The sequence below is a fragment of the Myotis nattereri genome (genome assembly GCF_964212035.1).
Source record: "Myotis nattereri genome assembly, chromosome: 9".
In the NCBI taxonomy this organism is placed as follows: Eukaryota; Metazoa; Chordata; class Mammalia; order Chiroptera; family Vespertilionidae; genus Myotis; species Myotis nattereri.
Window position 1 is genome coordinate 26773639 of NC_138084.1, and position 24696 is coordinate 26798334.

Here is a 24696-nt window from a genome sequence, read left to right on the forward strand (position 1 = left end):
TATGTAACTAGAGAACAAATACCATGTTAATAGAGACAGTAATGCATCCATTCTCAATGAAACTCTCAAAATAGATTCAACTCATAAGCAACTACAAGTGTGATCCACATCCTAATAGTTACTTTGCCTTAGTTATGGGCTCTTTTACCTTCGTGGGCTTGTTAGAATCCATGCTCTCTTTGAATTTCTCCTGAACAGTTTCTGCAAGTTGGCAGAGCAAGGCACCATTGTCCAGTTTCTCCATAAACGTTTCTGCCGTAATCTCCTTCCCTGAAATAACCAGAAGAAGCATTACAAAAGCACAATCATGCCCCACACACAAATGTGACACTTCATGGCAGCATATCTGACATAGTTTTATCATCAACAGTTCTATTCCAGCTGAGTTATGTTGTCTGGGATAGGAACTCACGGGAAAGAATTACAGTGGGACCTTGACTTACGAGTTGAATTCGTTCGGAGACCAAGCTCATTAAGGAGCTCATTAAGGAGCTCATTAACTCAAATTACTCTATCAACTCAATGCAAAAAATCGGCCCAGAGACAGCTGGTATCTCAAAACACTCGTTAGTCGGGACACTTGTAAGTCAAGGCCCCACTGTATTACTTCGGAGTTTTATGTTATCCTTTGGTAACAAGAATCTCAACATTTTACATTTGAATAAAATAGCTTCAACTGCATACGTGCTTTATTTCATATTAAAAGTGACAAAAGGATATTCCGGGTGAAAGAGTCCCACCATTTAGCAATCAAGCAGTCAATGAAACTCAAAGAACCAGCTTCTACCAATGACTGTACCTGAGATTTGCTCAGTGGCCCAGTCAATTACTTGGGCCTGCAAGGCAAGGGCATAAAGCAGACTGGTATGTTGTGTTACATATACGCCTTTGCTCTCTTCTTTAATTTGAAGTAGAGCCATCATATATCAAAAATCAACCATCATTGGCTACTTGAATAGCATGGCCAATGCATAAAGCCACATCTCTAAATCCCATTGCATTTGTTTTCCCAATTGAGATAATATGTACAGGTAAAATCAATGCTGTTGATAAACTCTCTGTAAACACCCACTCTCTCTAACCATTCTCTCCTCACTACACTCTCAGCTTCTTCTACTGCTCTTCTGAACCTGATTCACAGCTGTCCATCCCTGACATTTAATTGGTTAACCATTGTTTTTCCTTTCTCATACGTTCCCAAAGCATATTTCCCTTTTTCTTTTGTTTTATAACAGCTTTATTGTGATATCATTCACATACTTTACAATTCACTCAATTGAAGTGTAAAATTCAATGGCTTCTGACACTGTATTCACAGACTTGTGCAATCATCACCACAAACAACTTTAGGACATTTTTGTAACACCCTAAAGAAACCCTTTACCATTTAATTATCACTCCTGATTGCGCTATTCCTCCAGCTCCTATAAAACCACTAAAGTTTTTCTCCTATGCTCCCCTAAACTCATCTCCCTCAAAGCTCTCTCCTATTCCTGGTTCTATAATTCTCTATTTCAGAATATTTTATTTCCTGCCTTAATTTCCTGTAAGTTATTAATGACAAATCCTGTAGATTCATGCTTCCTTCTGCTTCTTGTGCCATCATCTTAATAAAAAAAAATGTCCTGATCCATACTTAAACCTCTAGCAACAAGAGCTATTCCTTGCACCCTCAACTTCTTTGTCCAATACATATCACACTCATTGCTAAAATTATTATTGCTAAACACCACCCTCACTGGCTCCTTCTTCATCTTTATGAAGAGTCTTTGTCTCTACTTAAAATATAAAGTATGTCCACTTTAACCCAATATCTAAAGGTCTTCCCAAATCCTCTAATCTACCTTTCTAATCTAACGTCCTTACACTCTGCTCCGTGGTGTGCACCCTGCCTTCACAGTTCCATTAGCCCATCTTCCAGTTCCTACTGTCAGGGCTTTGATTCTGGCATGACCCCTGCCTGCAATGTCCTATTTCTATCTGTCTAGCCAAGTTCCAGCTGCCCTTTAATCAGAAATCCAGAAAAAGGTTCTCCCAGTTCACAATGCTCTATTTTCTGTATGGTTATACTCATGGGTATCACTCACATTGGCATTGTCAAACTTCTGTAGCTGGTAATATGTTTTGTATAAATTTTTTGTCTTCCTCAATACACTGTAAACCTCTTGAGGTAAATCTGTATCTGTGTGTGTGTGTGTGTGTGTGTGTGTGTGCGTGCACACGTGCCTACAAAGGTAAACATAATGTTATTCACATAGTAGGCACATAGTAAATGTGTTCAGTGAGCACATGAATTAACAGATGAAGAAATAAACTATTGGGAAACTGAGAAAACACTGGGTACTAGCTTTGTGAAAAGTGCTTAAGGCAAAATAAAAGGAAGTATTTTAAAGTTTTATACAGAGTCTCTCATAGTTAACCTTTATCTTAAGAAAAATGCTTTCAGCTCAAATCCATGAACACTTAAATATAACACATATGGAACAATAGATAAACTGCTGGCTTAAAGTTAAATTCACAATATCTAATATATTTGTATTTCAAGACACATCTGTTTGAAATGATTTTCTTTTTTAGATTTGGGGGAAGGGCAGTTAAAAAGGGAAAGATAATTACTTTCTTTAAAAATGTTCTTTTTTCCCCTACTGGATAGTTCACATTTCAGCCCCCAGTTAGAATAATGACTTCTGCAGGAGGCAAAACATCAGTAGCTCGAATTACTCACCACAAACATAGCCTATTCAAAATGACTATTATTTCAAAACTAGAGGCCGAGTGCACGAAATTTGTGCATGGGTAGGGTCTCTAGGCCTGGCTGGCGATCAGGGCCAATTTGGGCCTTCCAGCTGCCAGCCGGGGGCCTTCCTTGACCGGCTGCCAACTGCTGGCCGGGGCCTTCCTTCCCTGGCTGTCGGCTGCAGGCCGGGGCCTTCCTTCATTCCACGCTGCCCCCTGGTGGTCAGCGCAAGTCATAGTGAGCAATCAAACTCCGGGTTTCCTGGTCGAATTCCCGAGGGAATACACTGCATATAGATATATAGATAGATAGATAGATAGATAGATAGATAGATAGATAGATTGATTGTATGCAGCTCAACACAATTCAGGAATTAAAGTAATAATCTCAAGAACAAAAAGCCAGCACAACTGAATTTGTATCATGCATTCACCATATTGGCCTGCATTTTCTAACAAGAAAGTTATTTTGCAGACAAGTATGAAAAATAAGTCCTATATAATAAAAGGCTAATATGCAAATCGACCAAACGGCGGAACAACCAGTCACAGTGATGTGCAATGACCACCAGAGGGCAGACGCTCTATGCAGGAGCTGCCCCCTGGTGGTCAGTGCGCTCCCACAGGGGGAGCACCACTCAGCCAGAAGCCAGGCTCACGGTTGGCAAGTGCAGCAGTGGTGGTGGGAGTGTTATAAGGACCCTTCGGAGGATGTCCGTCTGCTGGCTTAGGCCCACCCCCTGGACTGCGAGAGGGCACAGGCCAGGCTGAGGGACCCCCTTCCCCCCAGTGCACAACATTTGTATTAGAAATATTTTCAAAATTACCAATTAAATTCCAAGGTAAAAAAAAGGTAAACTTTAAATTGTTAAATATGTATTAGTTTTAAGATTTTCTACACTTAGATGAGGTTTTTTAAGTATTCTTATTTCATTAAGCTCTATGGCAATTTAGAGATTCTATTCATGATGTTAAGTGACAAGATAATTATATTTTAAAGAATTTATAAATTACAAAAAGAAAATGTTTTTCATTAAAAAGTTACTATCAACTTACCAAAAGGTATGAATTTTATTTTATGCATTATACCTGAAAATTTTTCTAATTTTTCTTTATCCTGATTTCCATGAATACTTGAAGAAAGAATCTACATTGAACATCTGTATCTAATGAAAAATATATTAGGTGTCAGCTTTCAATTCTGTACATTTTATAGCTCCAAAAGGTGAGATTTTTTTTATTTTTTTATCTTTTTATTTTTGGCTAAGGTAGACACTGTTACATACTTTACAATTGAAATGTGCTGCCTCAAATGAAGGAAAAATGCAAAATGGAGAAGTATTTTTAACAACCATCGCATGTAATGTACTTTCCATCCAAAGATTAAGAATCATAAAATATACATTTAAAATGTAGTATGTAAGAAATCAGTCATAATTCTTGTAAGGCATGATATATTGTCTCATTCTTATTAAAAGTATTAAAAAACAGAATATAAAATTAGCTGAATTTAACTATGACAAATCCATTAGAACAGGCTGTGATGAACTAATTATAATTTCTCAAGTAAACATTATACATTAAAGCTAAATATCTTTGTTAGAAGCAGATATTTAATGTGTGTAGCTGGTTTGAGACTTTAGGTTATAAATACTAGAAGCAGTAGGATTCTTGTACCATAGAATCATATCTTCCCCAGCCCCATCTTCCACATTGTTGATATGTTTGGGAAAAGATAGGACAATGAATATTTAATTTAAATTTTCTTGGCATAGTAACCCTCATTGGGTTGTACAGACTATTGACCTGAAGTTCAATCTAAAATAGTCTAGTCTAGAGGTAATGTCTTTACTTCCTGAATTTATATTGTTGACTTTGATCTTCACACCATCAATTCAGTCATGATTGACAGCTTGCCAGTAGACAAAGATCAGGAAGTTTGGTTAAAAAAATGCCATTGGTCACTTCCTATTAAAATAGTAGGGCGGGCACAATTATATGAAATAAACATCTGTCAAGTAACTAAAATCAACACACATGCTTGCCATAATATCCATAAAGATTAAGTATCAACCTTTAGTGTTTTCAAATGGAGCCGCCCTGGGGAAAAAGAAACCTTTTTACCTTATACTTTGCTGAGAAAGAATGTTTTCTTCCCAGTAAGTTAGTAGTACTAAATCCAGGTTCCTAAAAACATGATAGCATTTAATAAGGACATTAAACATTTGAGTTCTTACTGTATGCCAGGCAATTTACATGCATTCATGTTTTTTAATGTGCTCACAAAACTGTGATGTGGGTGCTACCATTATATCAATTTCACAGTTGATAAAACTGATACACTTAGATTATGTAACTTGCCTAAAGTCACACGAGGAATCTGGCTCTTTAACTCTAGGTTTAGAGTCTATGCTCAGTCACCATGCCCTTCTACTTTAGTAAATGTTTGCTAAATATATGACTCTTTCCTTTTACAATGCACTCTCTCTAACTCATTTGTCTCTTTCACTATAGAAACTCCACAGAAAGCCCTTCAGGAAAAAACAAAACAAAAACAAACAAAAAAACAGTTTAGAGCTGAAGACAGTGATAGCAGTACTGAAAAATGAACAGCAGTGCACCCTGTAAATTGGAGAATGGCTGAGAATGTCATGCAGGCATGTTCTGATATGTGACCTAATTTACTGCAGAAGAAAACTGGCGTATTTTATCTCTACAGGTGATCCGATAGAATCTAACTCTCCTTGAAACTCCACTTCACCTCTCAACCTCAGGATGTTTTTTCTAATTGAAGAACTCAAAAGAACTCATCTGCTGTCTTAACTCGAATTAGTCAGTGTTTTGAGACTGAAATCTGAAGGTTGTGAGGTAGAAAATGATTCATTCTATCCTGAAACCCTAGATCAGCACTTGCCCCACAGTGATTCCAACTCTCTACCCTGCATTTATATCATGACAAGACAAAGATGGTTTTGTTGGAAAAGTTGAATAAAAAAAAAAAATGGGCAGTAACTTCTCTGAAAGGTGTCAACTTGTGAACATGAACTTGATTCTTTAGACTTTTGAACTAGGAAAAGATGGCACCTTTCTGAAGGAATTTTTATGTACTGTATCAAGAACATAAGAACTCTGCAGGATAAAGTTCTGGTAAAAGGGCCTCAAGAAAAACAAAAAGTACAGAAAGCTGTTCAAAACTTATTAGACAGCAGTTGCATTAGACAGCAGCAACACCAATCAAGTAGACACTTAACGTTTTAATGCTAGAAACTGGTTATTTTTTATTTTATTTTTTTTAATATATTTTATTGATTTTTAACAGAGAGGAAGGGAGAGAGATAGAGAGTTAGAAACATCGATGAGAGAGAAACATCGATCAGCCGCCTCCTGCACATCTCCTACTGGGGATGTGCCCGCAACCCAGGTGCATGCCCTTGACCGGAATCGAACCTGGGACCTTTCAGTCCGCAGGCCGACGCTCCATCCACTGAGCCAAACCGGTTTCGGCGAAACTGGTTATTTTTATAAATAACTTGTAAAGTAAAATTACATATCAGTCAGAGTAAGCATATAACAACTGAATTTTCTTTTGTGGAAAGTCAGAGAGAAGGGGGAAATCATCATAACATCAATTGTCACAATGCATTTCTAAATCGGACTAAAATCAATTCAGCAAAACTTGGTTTGTAATATATATTATGATTTATTCGAAGTCCCTACATATATTGAAACACATATGCCTACAGCTAAAGATCTACAATCTTTAAGAACAGTGTCTATTTGCTACTTAACTATTATCTTTTCTCAAAAACATATTCCCATGTGATTTCATGTAGTGTTATTAAACAAATACTAATTAAAGATAAAGGTAGATCGTCATTTTCAAACAAAGAAACACAAGTGAAATAAACAATTTGAGAACATGTATGTTAGTACATTCATTTCAAAGCTAAGTCAACAATTTTCAATAGTCCAGCAATAATCATTACATTTGTAGAATATGCCTCTTGTATTTGAATGGTGTTTTTGCTATGATCTGATACTGTTAATTTAATAACATGTTGTTTATTCAAAGTGACAATTGAGTTTTTTTCCAAGATGTATTTTTATAATTATTTTTTAATATATTTTATGGATTTTTTGCAGAGAGGAAGGGAGAGGGATAGAGAGTTAGAAACATCGATGAGAGAGAAACATCGATCAGCTGCCTCCTGCGCACTCCCTTCTGGGGATGTGCCTGCAACCAAGGTACATGCTCTTGACCGGAATCAAACCTGGGACCCTTGAGTCCGCAGGCTGACGCTCTATCCACTGAGCCAAACCGGTTAGGGCTATTTTTATAATTATTTGATGTTCAAATATGTCCTAAGGATGCTGATCAATAACAAATGGAAAAATAGCTAGTTCATGAACAATAATAACAAAACAGAAGGTCTTAAATAGAGATGAAATGTTTGTATTTAATGTATAATAGGGGGACAATGGCCAAAGAAACATTTTATAGTGAAGAATGAAGGGATATTCAGGATTCTTCAGCTGCTTTTTCTTAATAATGGCCATAAAACTGCTCCATGGAGCCAGCTGTTGAAAAATATACTTGGACTATACAAACTATTTTCAGTAAGGTCAGTTGATATTTTCAAAGATATATGAGTAATCAGTAAATATTACATGATGATCTTATGAATCACATTGATGTGCTATCCCATAAACAAATCCCAACTACCACTGCTATTTATTCATCTTAGTTAACTTTTTACAAGGCAGCTGGCAGTCTATGTTCTTATGAATAAATAATATTTAATCTAAAAATTTGCTATTGCTCCTTTAATTCCAGGCCTAAGAAAGTAAAGTGGTATGTATTAGTGTAACTGATTAAGTATCATATACTTAAAATTTATAGTATTAAGCCTCCATATGTGATATGAATATGAATACTGGTCTATGGACCAATGAAATAATTTTCTTCTCTATCAAATATTTTTTATCTAGCAGAAATATCTAAATTCAAATTGAGTGTTCTTTAAGAAACTACAGCCGAGACCGGTTTGGCTCGGTGGATAGAGCATCGGCCTGCGGACTGAAAGGTCCCGGGTTCGATTCCGGTCAAGGGCATGTACCTGGGTTGCGGGCAAATCCCCAGTGGGAGATGTGCAGGAGGCAGCTGATCGATGTTTCTCTCTCATCGATGTTTCTGACTCTCTATCTGTCTCTCTTCCTCTCTGTAAAAAATCAATAAAATATTTAAAAAAAAAAGAAAGAAACTACAGCTTTCACGTGATATTTCACATGAAGGACCAGAAATATCTGAATTTAGACCATCATTAATACTCCTTTTGAAGGGCATAAAAAGAAAAATGCGACAATTTAATCAAGTATTACTAAAAAGAAGTAGAAAGCCTTTCCACAAGTTCTATATCACAATGGTAAAAATATAATTAAAAGATTTAATGTAGAATGTGAATTTCTACCTCACCAAAAAATAAAAAAAAATAGATATGTTATATAAAGACAGCATCAACTTTGGAGCTAACTACTTTTAAGGTATCTCTAACTTTCAAGTACATACAAAGCAAGAATTAAGAGTTACTAACATAAATTTGAAAATATTTCTGAAGTGATAAAATGGCCAGTAAATATAATTTTAAAGTGTACTTTACTGACTTCATTTCTGAAATATGTGAATTCTAAATGTATCTAATATATGTTATAAAAATATCTTCTAAACTAGCCATATTGTTTTTCTCTCCTTCATATCATCACCATTTTAGTACATATTTTCTTATCTCCAAGTGGTTTACCACTTTTAAATAATGTCAAGTTATTGTTCTACTTTTTAAGTTGCCATAAGGCTATTCACTTGAGGTCTACCATCTATCTACTTCTATTAATTTAAGTCAATGCAAGGGGGTACTTTACTATATCTTGAGATTCTTTTAAGATTCCTTTTTCTGAGAAAATCTCCTACGCCATTAGTTGCATTTGTGTTACCAACTGCTAGCATAAAAAAAAAATTAGTCTGATTCTTTAAAATAAAGAGTATTCATTTATGTAAATGATGTTCCCTTGTTTATGCATATTGATGATCTCAAACTGGGTCTCAAGAGATGGATTTCTTGGAAACGTACACTTTTGGAGCTGGAAAGGACATTAGAGATCGTCTACAACCCCTTCGCTTTATGGTTGAGGACACGGAGCCCAGAAAAGATAGCTGAGTGACTCTGGGCAAGTTTCCTGAGTGGCAGAGCCAGAACCAGAAGCCAGGTCTCCTGACATCCTGTTAGGAGCCAGGTCTCCTGACATCCTGTTAGGAGCCAGGTCTCTTGATTTTCATTCCAAGGATCTTTCCATTACACATACTGACTCTCTATTCTTTGAGGCTGTCTTGGGCTGCTCACACTGATCAAGCTGCTTTGTAAATGATCACATTCACCCAATAAAATGGCTTTGATGACAGGTCATGGGACCTTGGACCATACCTGTATAATCAGCCTATATTCTAATGAATCACCATCTCCCTCTATCTGGAACCTCAATGGCTCCTCACTGATCATACAATAAATGATAATGTTTTTTAACATAATCTAGCACCTACATGTGTCATGAACTCACCTTCTCTTGATCTGCACTGTTGACCCTAGTCTTGATTCAGTTTTTCCAATGTACCAAACTCCTTTCTACCTCAGTACAAACCATTCCCTCTAACCAGGCTCTTCTCACATGCTTTGTCTATTAATCACTCTTTGGTCCTCAGTTTAAACATGAGACTCCCTAAAGAAGATTTCCCTAAGTCCTGCAATCCTTTGCCCCTCTCCCACCTCTTATTGCAACCTGTATCTTTCAGTGTTTATAATAAGCCCAATTAACAAATTATTCAATTACCTACTTATTGTTTCCTTTTCAATCTGCTGCAACATTTCTAAGAACAGGCACTCTGTCTATTTTTAATCACCACTCCTCCCTCCAGTACTTAGCAGACTGCATCTGGGCCACAAATATCACAACAGCACATATTTACTGTAGCTAGTTGATTACTATGCACCAGACTTTGTTCTAAATGTGATCATCTCATTCAAATTGCCAACAATCCTATGAGGTTGATACTAGTATTATACTCGAGTTATAGATGCCAAAACAGAGGCATGGTTCATTTAGACACTTGCCCGGCATCACAGAGCTAGCAGGTGGTAGAACCGAGATTTGAATTCAAGCTTTCTGACTCCAGTGTTCATATTTTCTAAACTAATGCTATATGTTGCTGCACACTCAAATATTTGTTCAATAAATAAATAAATGTATCCAAAAAATTAACAGTATCACTAAACTATATAATTGGAATAACAACAACACAGAGTATTTACAATATGTCAGGCACTTTCTAAATAGCATACCTATTTTAGTCATGGAATCCCACTGCAACCTTACAAAGTAGGCACTACTATTATTCCCACATTACACATGAGGGCACTGAGGCACAGAGAGGGGAAGTTTTTCTGCCCCAATATCATCTTGGTAGTAAGTGGCAGTTCTGGGGTTCAAGCACAGGCAGTCCCTAATCAAGCCTATGCTCTTACCCTCCATTCTATACTGCTGTATTGGTGAAAGCCCATATCTGAAGAGAGCAGGTGGATGTCCTCTCTTTATGTTTGTCCTTCCAAGGTTCACTCATGATTGTTACACTAGTAATTTATTATTAACTTTGAGCTGTCTTCAGAGATGGAGATAAAAGTTCCTCCTTTGCATGGATGAATTACAGAAGGGGGTAGGTAGCGTCTTCCTTCTAGTGGACACAGCTCCATAGCATGGTGAAGGGTCTTCCCGGAAAGCCTTCTGCATCTCTGTCCTGGCCCTTTGATCAGGTGTCCTTGTGAAAGTACGACATGCATATGCATATGCAGTAGCTCTGGTTACACTACAGAGAATTGTCAAACAAGTGTATGCACAGTGAGAAAAAGAAAAAAAGCCATGAAAAATCCTGAGCCATGATGCATGAAAGGAAAATCTGGCTAAAATGTGCTAAACCCTTTCCAAACTTCACGAAGATTTCAGGTGGACAGGGTGCTTCTCACTAAGCTGTTTAGTTTCTCTTTAAGTAATAAAATAATGTTGGTGGAATCCCTTCTGCAGATGATAAAGTATCATACAAATAATATGTTTACTCGATATTCAAATGTTATATCTTATGTTTATAAGGGTCCTTCCGTTGGGTCATAAATCAATTTTGTTTTCTGTGAAAAACGATTGGAAAAAAAGAGTGTTTCTCTATATCAGTGGTTCTCAACCTTCCTAATGCCGTGACCCTTTAATATAGTCCCTCATGTTGTGGTGACCCCCAATTTCATTGTTACAAATTGAACATAATTAAAGCGTAGTGATTAATCACAAAAACAATATGTAATTATATATGTGTTTTCCGATGGTCTTAGGCCACCCCTGTGAAAGGGTCGTTCGACCCCCAAAGGGGTCGTGACCCACAGGTTGAGAACTGCTGCTCTATATACTGACCCTTTAAATGTACATGGTTAAAAAATGCACATGGTTGAAATTTTATCCAATGACTATGCCAGCACAATAAGAATTTAAAAAGAGACAGCCTTAGCATGAGGTAGCTTTTTTCTCAGACATAGTACTTTTGGAAGAGTAGCTAAAAACAGAAGTGAAAAGAATAGAAAAATTTTAGCTCAAGGTTAGATGACTCTAGTCAGCTCATTTGGACAAAGGATAGATGTGTTCATTCTAGAGTGTGGGTATTCAGCAGTTTTAGAAGGTGTGCTATAAATGTAGGGCAAAGCAATCTAGCTTTAGAAGTCAGATTTCACAGGCTATGGCCTGGGTGTAATGTCCAAAGAATAGGTCAGGTTGATCCGTTGCATAAAAGAAAAGTGAAAAGTAAATCAGATCAGCATATAGATGAAATAAGCAATTTGACCACATATTTCCACATTTCGAGGCATGATATTGGAAGTACTAAGCACAGTTAATGGGAGAGACATTGGGAAATTCATTTAAATTTTCCACATGCTTCAGGTTTCCCAGATGCAAAACCCAAATAATGAAATCTTTCTTTCCAAGGTTCTGTCACATGCTTAGGTGAAGGACACTATATGGGGCGGGTGGCGGGGGGTGGTGGTGGTGGCGGAGAGACACAAAAAAACAACCCTGTTATCTTTGCTCACAAAATGATATCTTATAACCTTACCTAATAGATTGGTTAACCACAAGGCCAAATCTTCTTTCATCGGTAGCAAATTAGCTTCATGTCTGCTGGCCAGCCACTGGCTATACTGATGCATATCAGAGAGGCCAGGTCCACTGCGTACCTTTGGGCTCAGAGCAGTGCACATTATTTATCCACTTGTAATACCTGTTTGGGAAACAAAAGAGCAATTGCTTTTTATACAGACTTCTCTTGTTAACATCTTGCTACCAATGACAAAGTAAGGAACCAGATCCATAGAGATTTTCATGAAAGGTCGGGTTATTAATTATTAACCCCCAGGAAACACTATTTGCTTTATCTTTTCTGGTCCTATCACTGCTGACGAGCCAGTTGGTAGAAAATAGCAGCAATCAAAGGTCAAAGAGAAATAGCAAACAGCTAGCACTAAGCTTGTGTCAAACATCATATTTAGAGTCCATTTCTAAGACAAGAAATTCCAATCAAAGTTGTTGATTAAAATTTCAGCATCCAAATTGTAAATCCCCATTGTTTGGCTTAATTTTTTCAACCATAGATTTCTACAGAACTTTAGGAATGAGTGCTAGCAGTGACAATGTTTGCACAATTTATTGTAAACATATGGTCACTACCCTTAAAACTATTACCTATGGGATTAAGCACAGTACTTCGTTCTTTGCAGATGCCTGAGCAATCATGGATTTACAGTTCCGAAAACTGGGGGGGGGGGGGGGGGGGGCAAGGAAGAGGTGTTTTTAAAGAGTCCCTACTATACTTTTCTCATTGCACAGTTAATGAAAATAAAAACCAGATAGGATCAGTGACTTAACCAAGATCTTACAGCTAGATTATGGCACAGTCAGCCTTAAACCTGGGTCTTAATATTCTTTCCAGAATGACACATTTTACAAAATATAACCATGATATAACCCAGTATTCTAACAAATACTGCCGTAAGTTTTTCTTTTGTCTTACTTTGTGTCTTTTCACTTTATGTGTTTTGCATCCTAGGTTTTGTTTACAACCATCTTTTGAGTAGAAGTGATTAAATACCTTAAATCTACAAAATAAAAGTTGATTTCATTAACCTGGTCACCTCATGTGTATCACAGTCTCCTAGGTGGATTGTAGAAAATTTGTTTGAATATATACTTGGCCTTGAATGTAGCACTTACGTATGCATTACTTAGAGGACCTAAGACTATAGAAGTAACATTGAAGCAGCTAAGGTAAGAAGCTCATAAATTTAACAATGTGTAGGTCTCGATTATGCACACAAATAGTGCATATGAAGTAACTAAATGCATAACTGAACAAAAAAATGAAAATACACTGGCAAGAGGTGAGATTTATGATATAATGGAGTTTTCAGCTATATTTCAATAATTATAGTATTTTAAAGTTTCCAATACAAGTGTACATAGACTTTTTTCAGTTTTATTCTTTGAAATGTTACATAGTATTCCCTTCTAGTTAATCTCAAAGTCAAATTCTCTTAGCATAGGATAATTGTTATCTTTTAAAGACTGCTTTCGAAAACATAAGATATCAGTGTTTAGAAAAATGTCAGATGTGAACATCTCCCAAACATTTTGCTGTAGTATTAGAAAAGACAGCTGGAGCATAAACACCTAAAAGGTGTTGTAAATATGTAATTGAAAAGCACAGACAAATGCATTTCTAAATAATTATGCCTTTGAGTAATTTTTGCAAAAAGAAAGGACCATAATTTTTCTTTGAAAACATGTTTTTTATAAATCTCTCCATATCTAGCTAGCCATAGTAAACCAGTGCAAATGTGAAACATATGTTACTAAATTATCATTATAGAAACCAGAACATTATCATTGCCTATTCTTTTGTGGTTAATCATCACATTATTCACACAAAAATCCTAAAATTTTCTCCAAATCCTGTCATTAAATATCAGAAACCCAAAACATTTTTGCCCCAGCTCTTTGAAAAAATAGGTCTAGTCCCAGGAAAACAAAACCTCTCCCTGTAGCTGCTTAGGATTCCTATAGGCTAGCTGGCCTCAGAAACAAACATTTAAGTAATATTACATTTAAGCACATGATTCATATATTTAAATAACTAATTGAAATCTTAAAAGGGTTACCTCTAAAATGCCTTTCTTCTCAAGACACAATCTCTCCCACTACTTTCCTGAAAGTGAGATGTGGTAGGTCAGTAACTTTAGCTACATCCTATTATGTGCTCTGCAACTTCCATTTAAACATCAGAGTCCTATTCTGCTCAGTAAAAGCAAGAAGACACCTCAGATTCTTAAGCTCATTGTCCAACAAAGAATTCATCAAGGGATAGTTTACAGTAAGCCTAACGGCATGTAACAGTTTCAATGAGCCAGAGGGACACAATCCTTCCCCTCAATACTTCTAAACAGTGAAGTTTTTATTTTCTTGACAGTGGCACATTTATTTCTCATGGAGTCTGCCCTGTATTTTGCCAGACGTGTAATTCAAACTATCTTCTAATATTTATAGATGATCATGAAGTAAAAACAGTGGGAGGAGTTAAGCAATTTTTGTTATGCTGCTTTGTATATGATCAAAATTCTATGCAAAACAATAAAAAGGTTTTATTTTACCAGGAGGTTAAAATGAGATAAAGAAGGCTTAGTGGGTCATCAACATGCAATAGAAGATAAGCAAGTAAACACATGCCAAATAGGTTGGCACTTAAAAGTCGCTGCCATGGATAGGAACTCTGTTTAAGTCCCTTTTGGAAAAAAAAAATGAGGATTTCAATCCAAATTGAAGCTTTTTTTTTCATAATTTAAATCACCATCTGTGGTTCAGCTGAAAGTCAGCCACTACATGGAGGTCCTGGATTTAGATATGGCCGAGACATGAATAAGAAACATGGGAATGAACCCAGCTCGCAGGAGTGTGGAAGAATTATTCCATGGTGAATAGTTTCCCATTGAAATGATTAAAATGGGGTGAACAAAAGTCAAACAAATTTATATTACCAACTTAAAAAGATCACTACAGGTTGTAGCCTTTTTATGATTTATAATTTTTAACAAATGTTTAATCAGTGTGGATGAGTTGAATTAAATCACAAAGAACAAACCAAAACAAAAAGATCATTTCTGATCTTTTGAATGCATTCAAAAGTTTTCAAAAACCACAAGCGATGCCAAGGGGTAGCTTTTAAAGATGGGAAGTGAAATGATTAATGATTCACTAGACTTGAAGAACAAAGTTAAAGTTTGGGAGACCAAAAAACATTTTTTTTTTGGTATACTATATCAAAACACTGAAAGATGTTAACATTAAAATTCATATGATGTAAATATGTAAAAAGCTTGATAAGTGATTTCAGTAAGAACTAAACAAAGGCAATAGCTTTGGAAAGTGGAGTGAGGTCTCAAATGCTGCCTTGAGTCCTCTACACTATGGCTTCTCCAAGGTTTATGGGTCTATCTAAAAATGGACAACTCAACCCTCAGGTTTTGGAATTCAGAAAAATAAATTTTAAAGCAAAAAACATGCAGAAATTTAATACAGAATTCTTCAAAGAATGTGTATTTTTTTTTCTTTCTTTCCATAGAAGTGGTTCTGGAATAACCATTATGAGTATGATGAGACGTGAACTAGCCCAGGGGAAGAAGAAAGAATGAATGACTCCGTAAGTAAAATATCATATGTTTAAAGAGTCTGTTTAGTCTGTGGCTCCAGAATCCTCGTTGAAGACCTCATAGTTTTAACTCCGAAGATAAAGTATTCTTTCACACCACCTAGAGTTGTGCTTTAATTATGACCAACATGGTTTCTGGTCTATCTCTAGACCTTGTTGATATGTTATAAAAAAAAAAATCATTGCAATATTGCATAGAAAACAGATTGGAAAGAAAAAAATAAGAATAAGATAAGCATTATATCATTATTGTCTGCTATGAGATTCCACTAAAAAGCCTAATTAATGAATAATAATTTGAATTTCAGAATTGGAATCAGAAGTCCTGGGGTCAAATACTAGCTGTATTAACTATCCACTTAATAGCTATTCTATTCTAGTTTTGAGACTTTTTGTTTTTGTACCTGAGTTCTTCAGTATGTACAATGGAGGCTAACATCTCAAATATAATCTTTATGATTAAATATTTATGTCAGTGTTGGCATATATTTCATATTCAATTAATACTAGCTAAATCTTGTATGCCAGCATGAAACTCCCATTGGCTTATTTTAAAAAGAAAAGCAATTCTGTAACAAAGTAGGAATGTTTTGTAGGCCTTTAAATCACTAAGAGAAGACAGGGTAATGAAGAGAAATGAAAACAAAGTACTGATGAGATAAAATCATAAATATTGGAAAATTTAAAAATGAATGAAATGTTGAGCTCTAAAATGAGTAGTTTACATGTGTTTTTAAAGACAAATTTTTTTAACAAATTATACTTCATTTTTGACACCAGTTAAAGATAAGTTATTAAGATAGGAGAATGCTAGACCTCCCAAAATAAATGTGAGAGGATGTCACTACACACCTTCCCTACCCTTCACGTACTCCTTAACTGTGGCCACTTAAAACAAAGAACGCTAATGAATTCACAGTGAGGGTCTCCACCCTAAAGGCCACCATGTTCTCCTCTCAGCATTGACCTCGCTTCTATCTAGTCCATTTTGTGTGTTTGGGGTGTGAAACAATAAAGAAACAACATTCATAGGCCAGTACCACTACCTTTTTAAAGTTTAAAACAAACAAACAATACCGCAGGCCAAACGCCCTCCCAAAATCTGGAAGGAGAAAATGGTATCTTTCAAGCTAGACTCAAAGAATGGACAACCAAGGATGGCTCTTTCACCATTCTGAGTTCTTCGTTCCTATGTGATTCATTTTAGCTCACCAATAATCTCTCTACAATGCTACATATTCTCGACCAATGTCATGAAAGCAAAAGCTTAACCTAAGGGTCTAATCAGAAAATGAAAGCTCAAAATTTAATCAAAAAACTAATTCTAGATCTTGTAAATAAGCGGACCTCCACTTCTGGCTAAGGAGAACAACTTGTCCACAGATTAAAGAAGCACCAAGCATAAAGTCAAAACAACACTCAGCAGTTTTCCTAATTATGTCATCACATCTTTAACTTTTAAATGGACATTAGAAGATTTACATTTTGTCAAATTCCTGATTCTTAATAAATGATTGTAGTCCTAAAATATTTTTCCCAATGTAACAAGGCTATGTAGCCACAGAGTCATTTACAAGTATCCTATCCTTCTGGTGCCCAATCTCAAGTAATGCTAACTCTCTTCGGAGAATCTTTCGTATCTAACTTTCTTCTGAGAATCTTTCAAATCACCCAGGGTGATTTGTCTTGAATCAGCTAATGATATGCCTGTGATAATAATTCTTAAATCATAACCAAAATATTAAGACTGAGTGGGAACTGATTTCTATGGCATTAGCAATTTTTTTTCTTTTTCTTTTTTAATTCTACTAAACCACTTTTCCAAACAATTTAGTACAAGTTTCTGGACCCTTACCAGATTAACTTGGAACATAATTTGAATAGAAAACCACCTGAAATTCGTAAGTCAATTAGAATATTTAAAGACTTCCAGCAAAATTTCATCCAAGTTGATCAGGCAAACCTCACTTCATGAGATTTTGTTTTTTATATGCTATTTGTAATGCAGATTTCTGTTTTTCTTAACTATAATGTTATTGAGAGCTACCAGTTTTCTTCTCTCTCTCTCTCTCTCTCTCTCTCTCTCTCTCTCTCTCTCTCTCTCGGAGAGCATTAGCAAAAGCTCTATTGAATTGATCCTGAAAATGTTTAAGACAAAAATTACATGCATCTTACTCACTTTGACAAGAGATATGTTTTACCTTCACCCCAGGTATTTCCTCTAATCAGAAAACATTGAGTAGAAAAGCTTGGTAGCTGCTCAGGAGAAATGCAAAGAAACAGTGGGATCCTATTTGTGCCTCCATATCTAAACCACAAAGATACCAAAATAGCCTTAACATCAGCTGCAATCTTAACAAACTCCCTCTGCACAGGAATTGCTAGAGCCTCCTTATCTGGTTTCAACCGAGGTAACTTTGGCCTTCCAAAGGCTCCAAAAGTCTATGAATTCAGACTCGCAGCCTTGAAACAGAATTCTAAAATCTTGCCTCCCATCCTTAGGATTAATATAAGAAAGACCTGACATCTCACCCCTGCAAGTTTAAGTTTTAACTAAGATTCCTTAACAAGAGACTAGGAAACTCAGTGGCAACCACCTGACCTTTTGCACCAGGTGAAATAAGTTTTGCCAAGTGAATTTGTTTCCCAATAAAGCATAGTCCACCTCACAAAAGTATGGTGTTCAGCTGCAAAGTAAAGAAAGAAGCTCAAAGTATAGTAGCATACAGGTTGAAATCCAAGCTACCTTTCAGATTCAGAGCCCACTCAGAGAGCCATGGGTGAAGGCTACAAGGTCCCACGCCTCAGCATCTGTCCCTTACCTTCTCTTAGGCAGTCAGAACCAGGATGCCCATGTTGGAGAGGACCACCACGGCCACCACCTCCCCCTCCACTGTTAGGGGGGAGCATTCCTCGAGAAGGAACTCATTGATGGATTTCAAAGACAGGCTGGGCACACTAGATCCCAGCTGTAGTTAATCAGTGTCCACACAGCGCAGAGGTTGGGGGGAAAGAAGCAATGAGCACAAGGGCTTGTTCTCAGCCTTGCCTCGGTGAATCTCAGGGGACAGGTGGAGAGGAAAGGTGGACTTCCCCTGCCCGGCTGGCACATCCGACCTGCCCGGGCCTTTATTTTAACACTAGGAGGCCAAATGGGTGTTCCTGTGCACAAGCAGATCTTATTTCCTCTGCATAAGACTCCCATACACAACTGATCTAGCTTTGTTGGAGAGGGTTCTTGCGGAGAGGGCGGAGTTTGCAAGAGGGACAGAAAAGTTTTGCAAATCTATATATATGAGGAGGAAGGTGAAGGAGGGGAGAGGAGGAAGAGGAAGAAGGTGGGGAGGGTACAGGTTTTGATTTCCAAAAAAGGTTACCTGGAGGAAAGTACTGAGCAACCCACCCCACCCCCAACTGTGCTGGAGTGTGGAAAACAATGGTTAATTAAGCCCAGCGTTTGCTCCCTCTCTCCTTTCAAACAGTAGAAACTTCGGATGGCTGGGCTAGGTTATTGGCAATTTCCCTCACTGGGCTGATACAATGTAATTTTGCCAAAAATAATTAATGCCTTCAAAACAGAGTTGTCTCCTCTGCTCCCCAGACAATTCCAGATTCCAAAACCCTGCACTGTGGACTCAGAACAATGCAGCGCGAATTATTCCCCAAGGGGGTTTGAGTCACAGGCTAGCCATTGTTTGTCCACTTTAAACAGCTCAACTCTGTCGAACTCATCAAGGAAAGCAGAGGTTCACCCCAAATCACACGTGTCGCCCTCCTCCTTGCCATCGTGGCCTTCTGACTCAAGCAAAACATTCAGGATCAATCCCCACTCCGCTCCCGCTCCCCAACAACAGCCCGCATCAGGGCGACCGGTGCAGGGCTGCGTCCCCGTGCATTCATCATCCGTGTGCTCATCAGAAGCCCTCACTTCTGGCCCTGGTTGGCTGAGCCGGCCCAGCGGGCTGTTCGCGCCGCGGTCACTGGGGCTGGCCCACAATAGGGATGAGGAACACATGGTTGTGTCCCGTGAATCAGAGAGGCGCCCACTGCGGTGACCACCCACTCCGCGCCAGAGCCCGGCCAGCCGTCCGCGGCTCTGCACCCCGCCCGGCCAGGTCCTCGGGGTTATTTTTCAAGACCTCCCCCTGCCCCCCGCTCCCTACCCCCCCTGCCCCCGCAGTCTCCGCAAGCAGGGCCTCCCGCCACCCCGCGCTGCGGAGCGCGCACCCTGCGGCGGCTGGGAGGGCTGCGCCCGCCCCGCTCACCCCCGCGTCCGTCCGGAGCTGGCGGCTGGCGGCTGGCGGCTGGCGGCTCTCAGAGGCGCCCGGGCTCCCGGCTCGGCTCCCGCGGCGTCTGGGGCCCGGCCCCCTCCCGGAGCAGGTCCTGCGGCGGCAGCGGTCCGCACCCCAGCAGCCCGGCGGCACAGGCAGCAGCTCCCGCCGCACTGCCCCTCTTCATACTTCTCTGATGGCTCCTCTTGGTGCCGTTTGGGAAAACGATCTCTCCCCCTTGCCAGAAACAGATTGCCTACATCTCATCAGTCCGCACAGACCGAGCGGAAGTCAAATGCTTACTTTTTCTGGTGGACGGCAAACGCAATTGACACCGAGTTACCCTTCAAACGGGGAGAGATTGTATTACAAGCCCTTGGCAGCGGCTCGGAGGTTGGGGCCAAGCTCCAGCCCCCTCCGTGACCCCCAAGCACTCACCTAAGAGGGAAAGGGCCTGGGGGTGGGGAGGGGATCATATTTAACTCCGGGGTTTTAACAGCGTCGATGGCTTTAGCACGATATTAAAATGGGGTGTTGGAAAAGTTGTGCTTTCCTGGCCAGGGATTTTGCAGACTCGGAAGCATGAGCTTTCCAGTAACTTCGGCCTCTCTTCGTTCCAAACTGAACAATTTGATTTCTTGCACGTCTCTCTAACGATGAGAGTGTAGAAGAGGCCGCACTTCGGGCTGTTTTCCGCTTTACCAAAGGAAATACAATTCCACCTTCTTGCTCTCCGCCTCAGCTCGGCACGATGGGGAATGTCACAGACAGTGTTCCCCAACTGTTGTTTATTAGTGCGTGTAGTCTGAGATGCAGAGCCTGGCTGTGTGTGAACTGGACAGACGTTCAAGTGTCTGCTTCCCCGCGAATGTACACTGAGTGGCCAGATTACTATGACCACCCCATCAGTACTTCATTGACACCTCCAAAAATACTGAATATGGAAAACTTCCTAAGCAAATACTCTCAAGGTTTTATTATTATTATTTGCATAACTAATTCACGTCATTGAACTGACGGGGTGGTCATAATAATCTGGCCACTCCGTGTATAGGTGACCTCTGGCTGCGTGTCCTACTCGCCTCAGGTTACCACATTCCATGGAGCATAGGTGAAAAGTATTACACTTGGTTGTTGTTTTGTTTTCATGTTCATCCATGCATCTCCATCCCCTGTATAAGATGGCATTGGCACAAGTACTCTGATTCTCTCAAGGATACCAGATTTTAAGTAGGTGGTAAGGTACTCCCACCCCCATCCACACTTTTCCCCCCAAATAGAAACTACCTGTAGATACACAATATCGAAGTGACCCGGATAATTTTAGATATCATTAAAGAATGCATGTTGCATTTATTACTGCTTTCATCTGGAAGTGGTTAATGGCTCTGAAACATCTAGACACCGCATGGGTTACTTGCTTGTAGCAGCACAAATAACGAAGAAGGGGACAAAACAGATTGAAAAGTTTGGTGGCACTGACTGACCCCCCCCCCCCCCCAAGCCTTTTACTTTAGTTCAAGGCGGCGTTGCAGCTGTCAGTTCCATATTCCTCCTTGGCTTCCCAGAGTCACCTCATTTTAAAGAGAAACAGCCTATGTAAAGGCCTATATTGCTACTTGGATGTACATAAACAACAAATCATACACAACAGGTTACAGACGAATTTGAGGAAATGATTCTGAATAATAAAAAGGTTGCCAAAGTAACCAAATCTGATATTTCAAGAGCCCTAACAAAGTATTTTGAGTTTCTAAACTTATTCAATTTAAGTTAAAAAGTCAAACACCCTAAATTTTCATGATCAAACATCATCAGCCAATAAACATTATTTTAGTATCTTTAGGGTATAAAATGAGAGTTCAAAAAAATCTAACACCTCAGATTTTGAAAATCTTATATCCTATACCAGTGGTCGGCAAACCGCGGCTCGCGAGCCACATGCGGCTCTTTGGCCCCTTGAGTGTGGCTCTTCCACAAAATACCACGTGTGGCGCGCATGTACAGTGCGTTTGAAACTTCGTGGCCCATGCGCAGAAGTCGGTTTTTGGCCTGGGCGAGTCTATGTTGAAGAAGTGGCCTTAGAAGAAGTGGGGGGTGTCAGTCAGTTTGGCGACCGGAGACAAGGCGCAGGCGGGTCGCGGGATAGGCAGCACGCGATTCATGCACAAGTTGAGTGAGCCAGTCAGTCAGCAGTCTCAGTGGTTAGTGCTAGTCGCTTCCACAAATCGCAAGCGGGTGATAAAAGTACCTACTCGAAGCATAAAGTTACCTGTATTTTTCCAACCAGCTGCAAATCCTACAGGTATTTTTGTCATCAATTTAAGAATTGTAATTCTTTTGTGTTGGTGGCTTTATTATTATAAAATGAAACATTTTTTAGGTGCCCTGTTTGAGATGGCTACAAAGAAGAAGCAAAGAAAAACGGAAGACAAAAACCGTGAACATAAAGTTGAATGTACCTACCTATATAGTTTAAGTTTAAAAAAAATTGGCTCTCAGAAGAAATTTCAATCGTTGTACTGTTGATATTTGGTTTTGTTGACTAATGAGTTTGCCGACCACTGTCCTTTACCTTCTAGATGTAAATATTCTTGTCATATTGTTCATTACTCGTGTCCAAGTATATATCAATGTTTGTATTAATTCAGGAACAATGCCAAACCCAGTTTGGGAAAATAAGGAGGCTTGCAGAAGCACTGGGAGAACATCATTATTCAAATTACTCCCTCCAAAGCCCCTTCCTTCCAGGAATTTTTACTTTTGAATTATGCATCCCATCAGATCCCTATCCTTTGAGCAAGAGCAGAAAGGAAAATGCTAGGAGAAATGTGCATTTTCTCCCTTAGCAGCTGAGGGTTGTGCTGAATCCCTTTTGGTGGTAAAAGAGAAGTAATACAGAAGATTTCTAAAGAGGCATCAAAATTATGTTTTCATTTAATTTTCTTCAGAATTTGTAACAATTCCCATTTGATTTTGATTTTGTATTTTTCAAAATCAAATTTCTATTTATGTCTTCCAATCAGTCACGAGTACATTTGTCAGATAATCTTTTTGTCCAAGAATGGTCCTGCTTTGGTCTCTCTCAACCTAAACATGTTCATCTTGGGAAACCCTGGTCCAACTTATCTTCCCCGATCTGATTTGAAGGTAATGGAAGCAAATGCCTCACCTATTGGGGTGAAAATTGTCTAAATACATTCCTAACATTTGACAGCACAAAAAATAAAAGCCGAGCCAGATTTAAAGAAATATTTAGTTTATTTGTTTTTTTTTTTATTGCTTAAAGTATTACAAAGGGTATTACATATGTGTCCATTCCCCGCCCCCCCCCCCCCGCCCTTGACAGTCCCCTAGCCTCCCCTATCCCCCAGTGTCTTATGTCCATTGGTTATGCTTATATGCATGCATACAAGTCCTTTGGTTGATCTCTTACCCCCCTCCCTCCTGCCCCCCATTTTTCTTTTTATCACCTAAATATTAAAGTTTAAAAGAGGACTTTAATATTGAAAGTTTCTAGGTTACTCTGTGTTTTGGGGCATTCCTCACCTTCAACATTGTCTCGAATATGAGCTGTGCCTTCTCTCTCTCTCTCTCTCTCTCTCTCTCTCTCTCTCTCTCTATATATATATATATATATATATATATATACACATATACATATATATGTATATATATGTGTATATATATAATTTAATATAATTAAAGGATAATATGCAAATTGTCCCCTCTACCAGGAGTTCCACCGGGAGTTCGACCAGGGGGCGGGGCCTGCCGGCCCTTAATTTGCCTCGTGGAATCTGGCAATAAAATAAAGTCACGGCTTGTAGTCCGTGGCACTGTCGCTAGCTCTCCCTCAGAGAGGCTCTCCATCAGAGAGGACAGTGTCCCACCCAGACCCAGCTTTTTCTCTTGTTTGTCTTTTCTCCATCCTTCACCACCCCCTCTCATGGTCACGGGGGTCACTGAACCTGGCTGAGCTGGCGTGGCACATAAGGCACCCTGGGCTTGAGTATGCCATGGCCGTACCAGCTCGCCACAAATAGACACTGGGTTAAAGTAAAATAAATTTCCAAAGGTGACCAAGGCATTCTTATATTCCTAAATAGCTTCAAAAGGGCTATTAAATGAGCAAGTGTTAGAAGCCAGTGAGAAATATGATATGGAAAGCAGTATAAAAACCTGCAATGGTGCCAGAGAAATATATGAAGCAATGTAATAAATGAAAACACTTATTTCCTTTTTATTGAAATATTTTATCAATAATGAAAACTATGTTTATCTTTTCCTACCTACTATCTTGGACCATAATATAGGCCCTGAATTGATATATATATTGAAATATTTTTTTTTAATGTCAGACAAAAAGGACTTATAAGTCCTAGTATGGTAATTGCAAATAACATTAGTGGTAAAAAGTGTTAATACTTCTCATCACCATTCATATATAACACTACAAAGAATGAATCAAATGACTGAAATTTCATGTGAGAGGTCAAGGTTTACTCTCATTTGGATATGCAACTTAAAAACTTGATTTTTACTCTCAAAGGAAAAGTTTAAAGTGTAAAAGTAGAACATAACACTAGTATAGGTATCCATTCCCTATTGTGCGGCTCATATTTTTTGCAAAATGTGTGTTGTATATGAGCATATGCCTTCTAATTTTTACACAGAAGGTAGATAAAAAGCATTTCATGAAATATGCCATTTATCTCACCTACTTTTAAATATCCTTTGTAATATATACTGTTGTGTGATTTTCCTTGTCTAAGTTAAGTTAGGTTTTCGTTAAATATTTGTGTGGTTTGTTTCTAAATCTTTTATAAATGTATGTGCCATTCTAATTGG

The 24696-nt window shown here is 38.5% G+C and overlaps 1 protein-coding gene across 2 annotated transcripts in view; it reads right to left on the reverse strand.

Moving 5' to 3' along the window:
• The window catches only part of GAS2 (growth arrest specific 2), a gene marked incomplete at both ends in the record, with an annotated part of 113752 nt that extends 101675 nt beyond the window's left edge, over positions 1-12077 (reverse strand). For both annotated transcript variants that reach the window (XM_081099506.1, XM_081099505.1), the window contains 2 exons: positions 149-270; positions 11933-12077. In XM_081099506.1, coding sequence (XP_080955632.1) covers positions 149-270; positions 11933-12077 — 267 coding nt within the window. The remainder of the gene's footprint in view (positions 1-148; positions 271-11932) is intronic.
• Positions 12078-24696: the final 12619 nt, after the last annotated feature.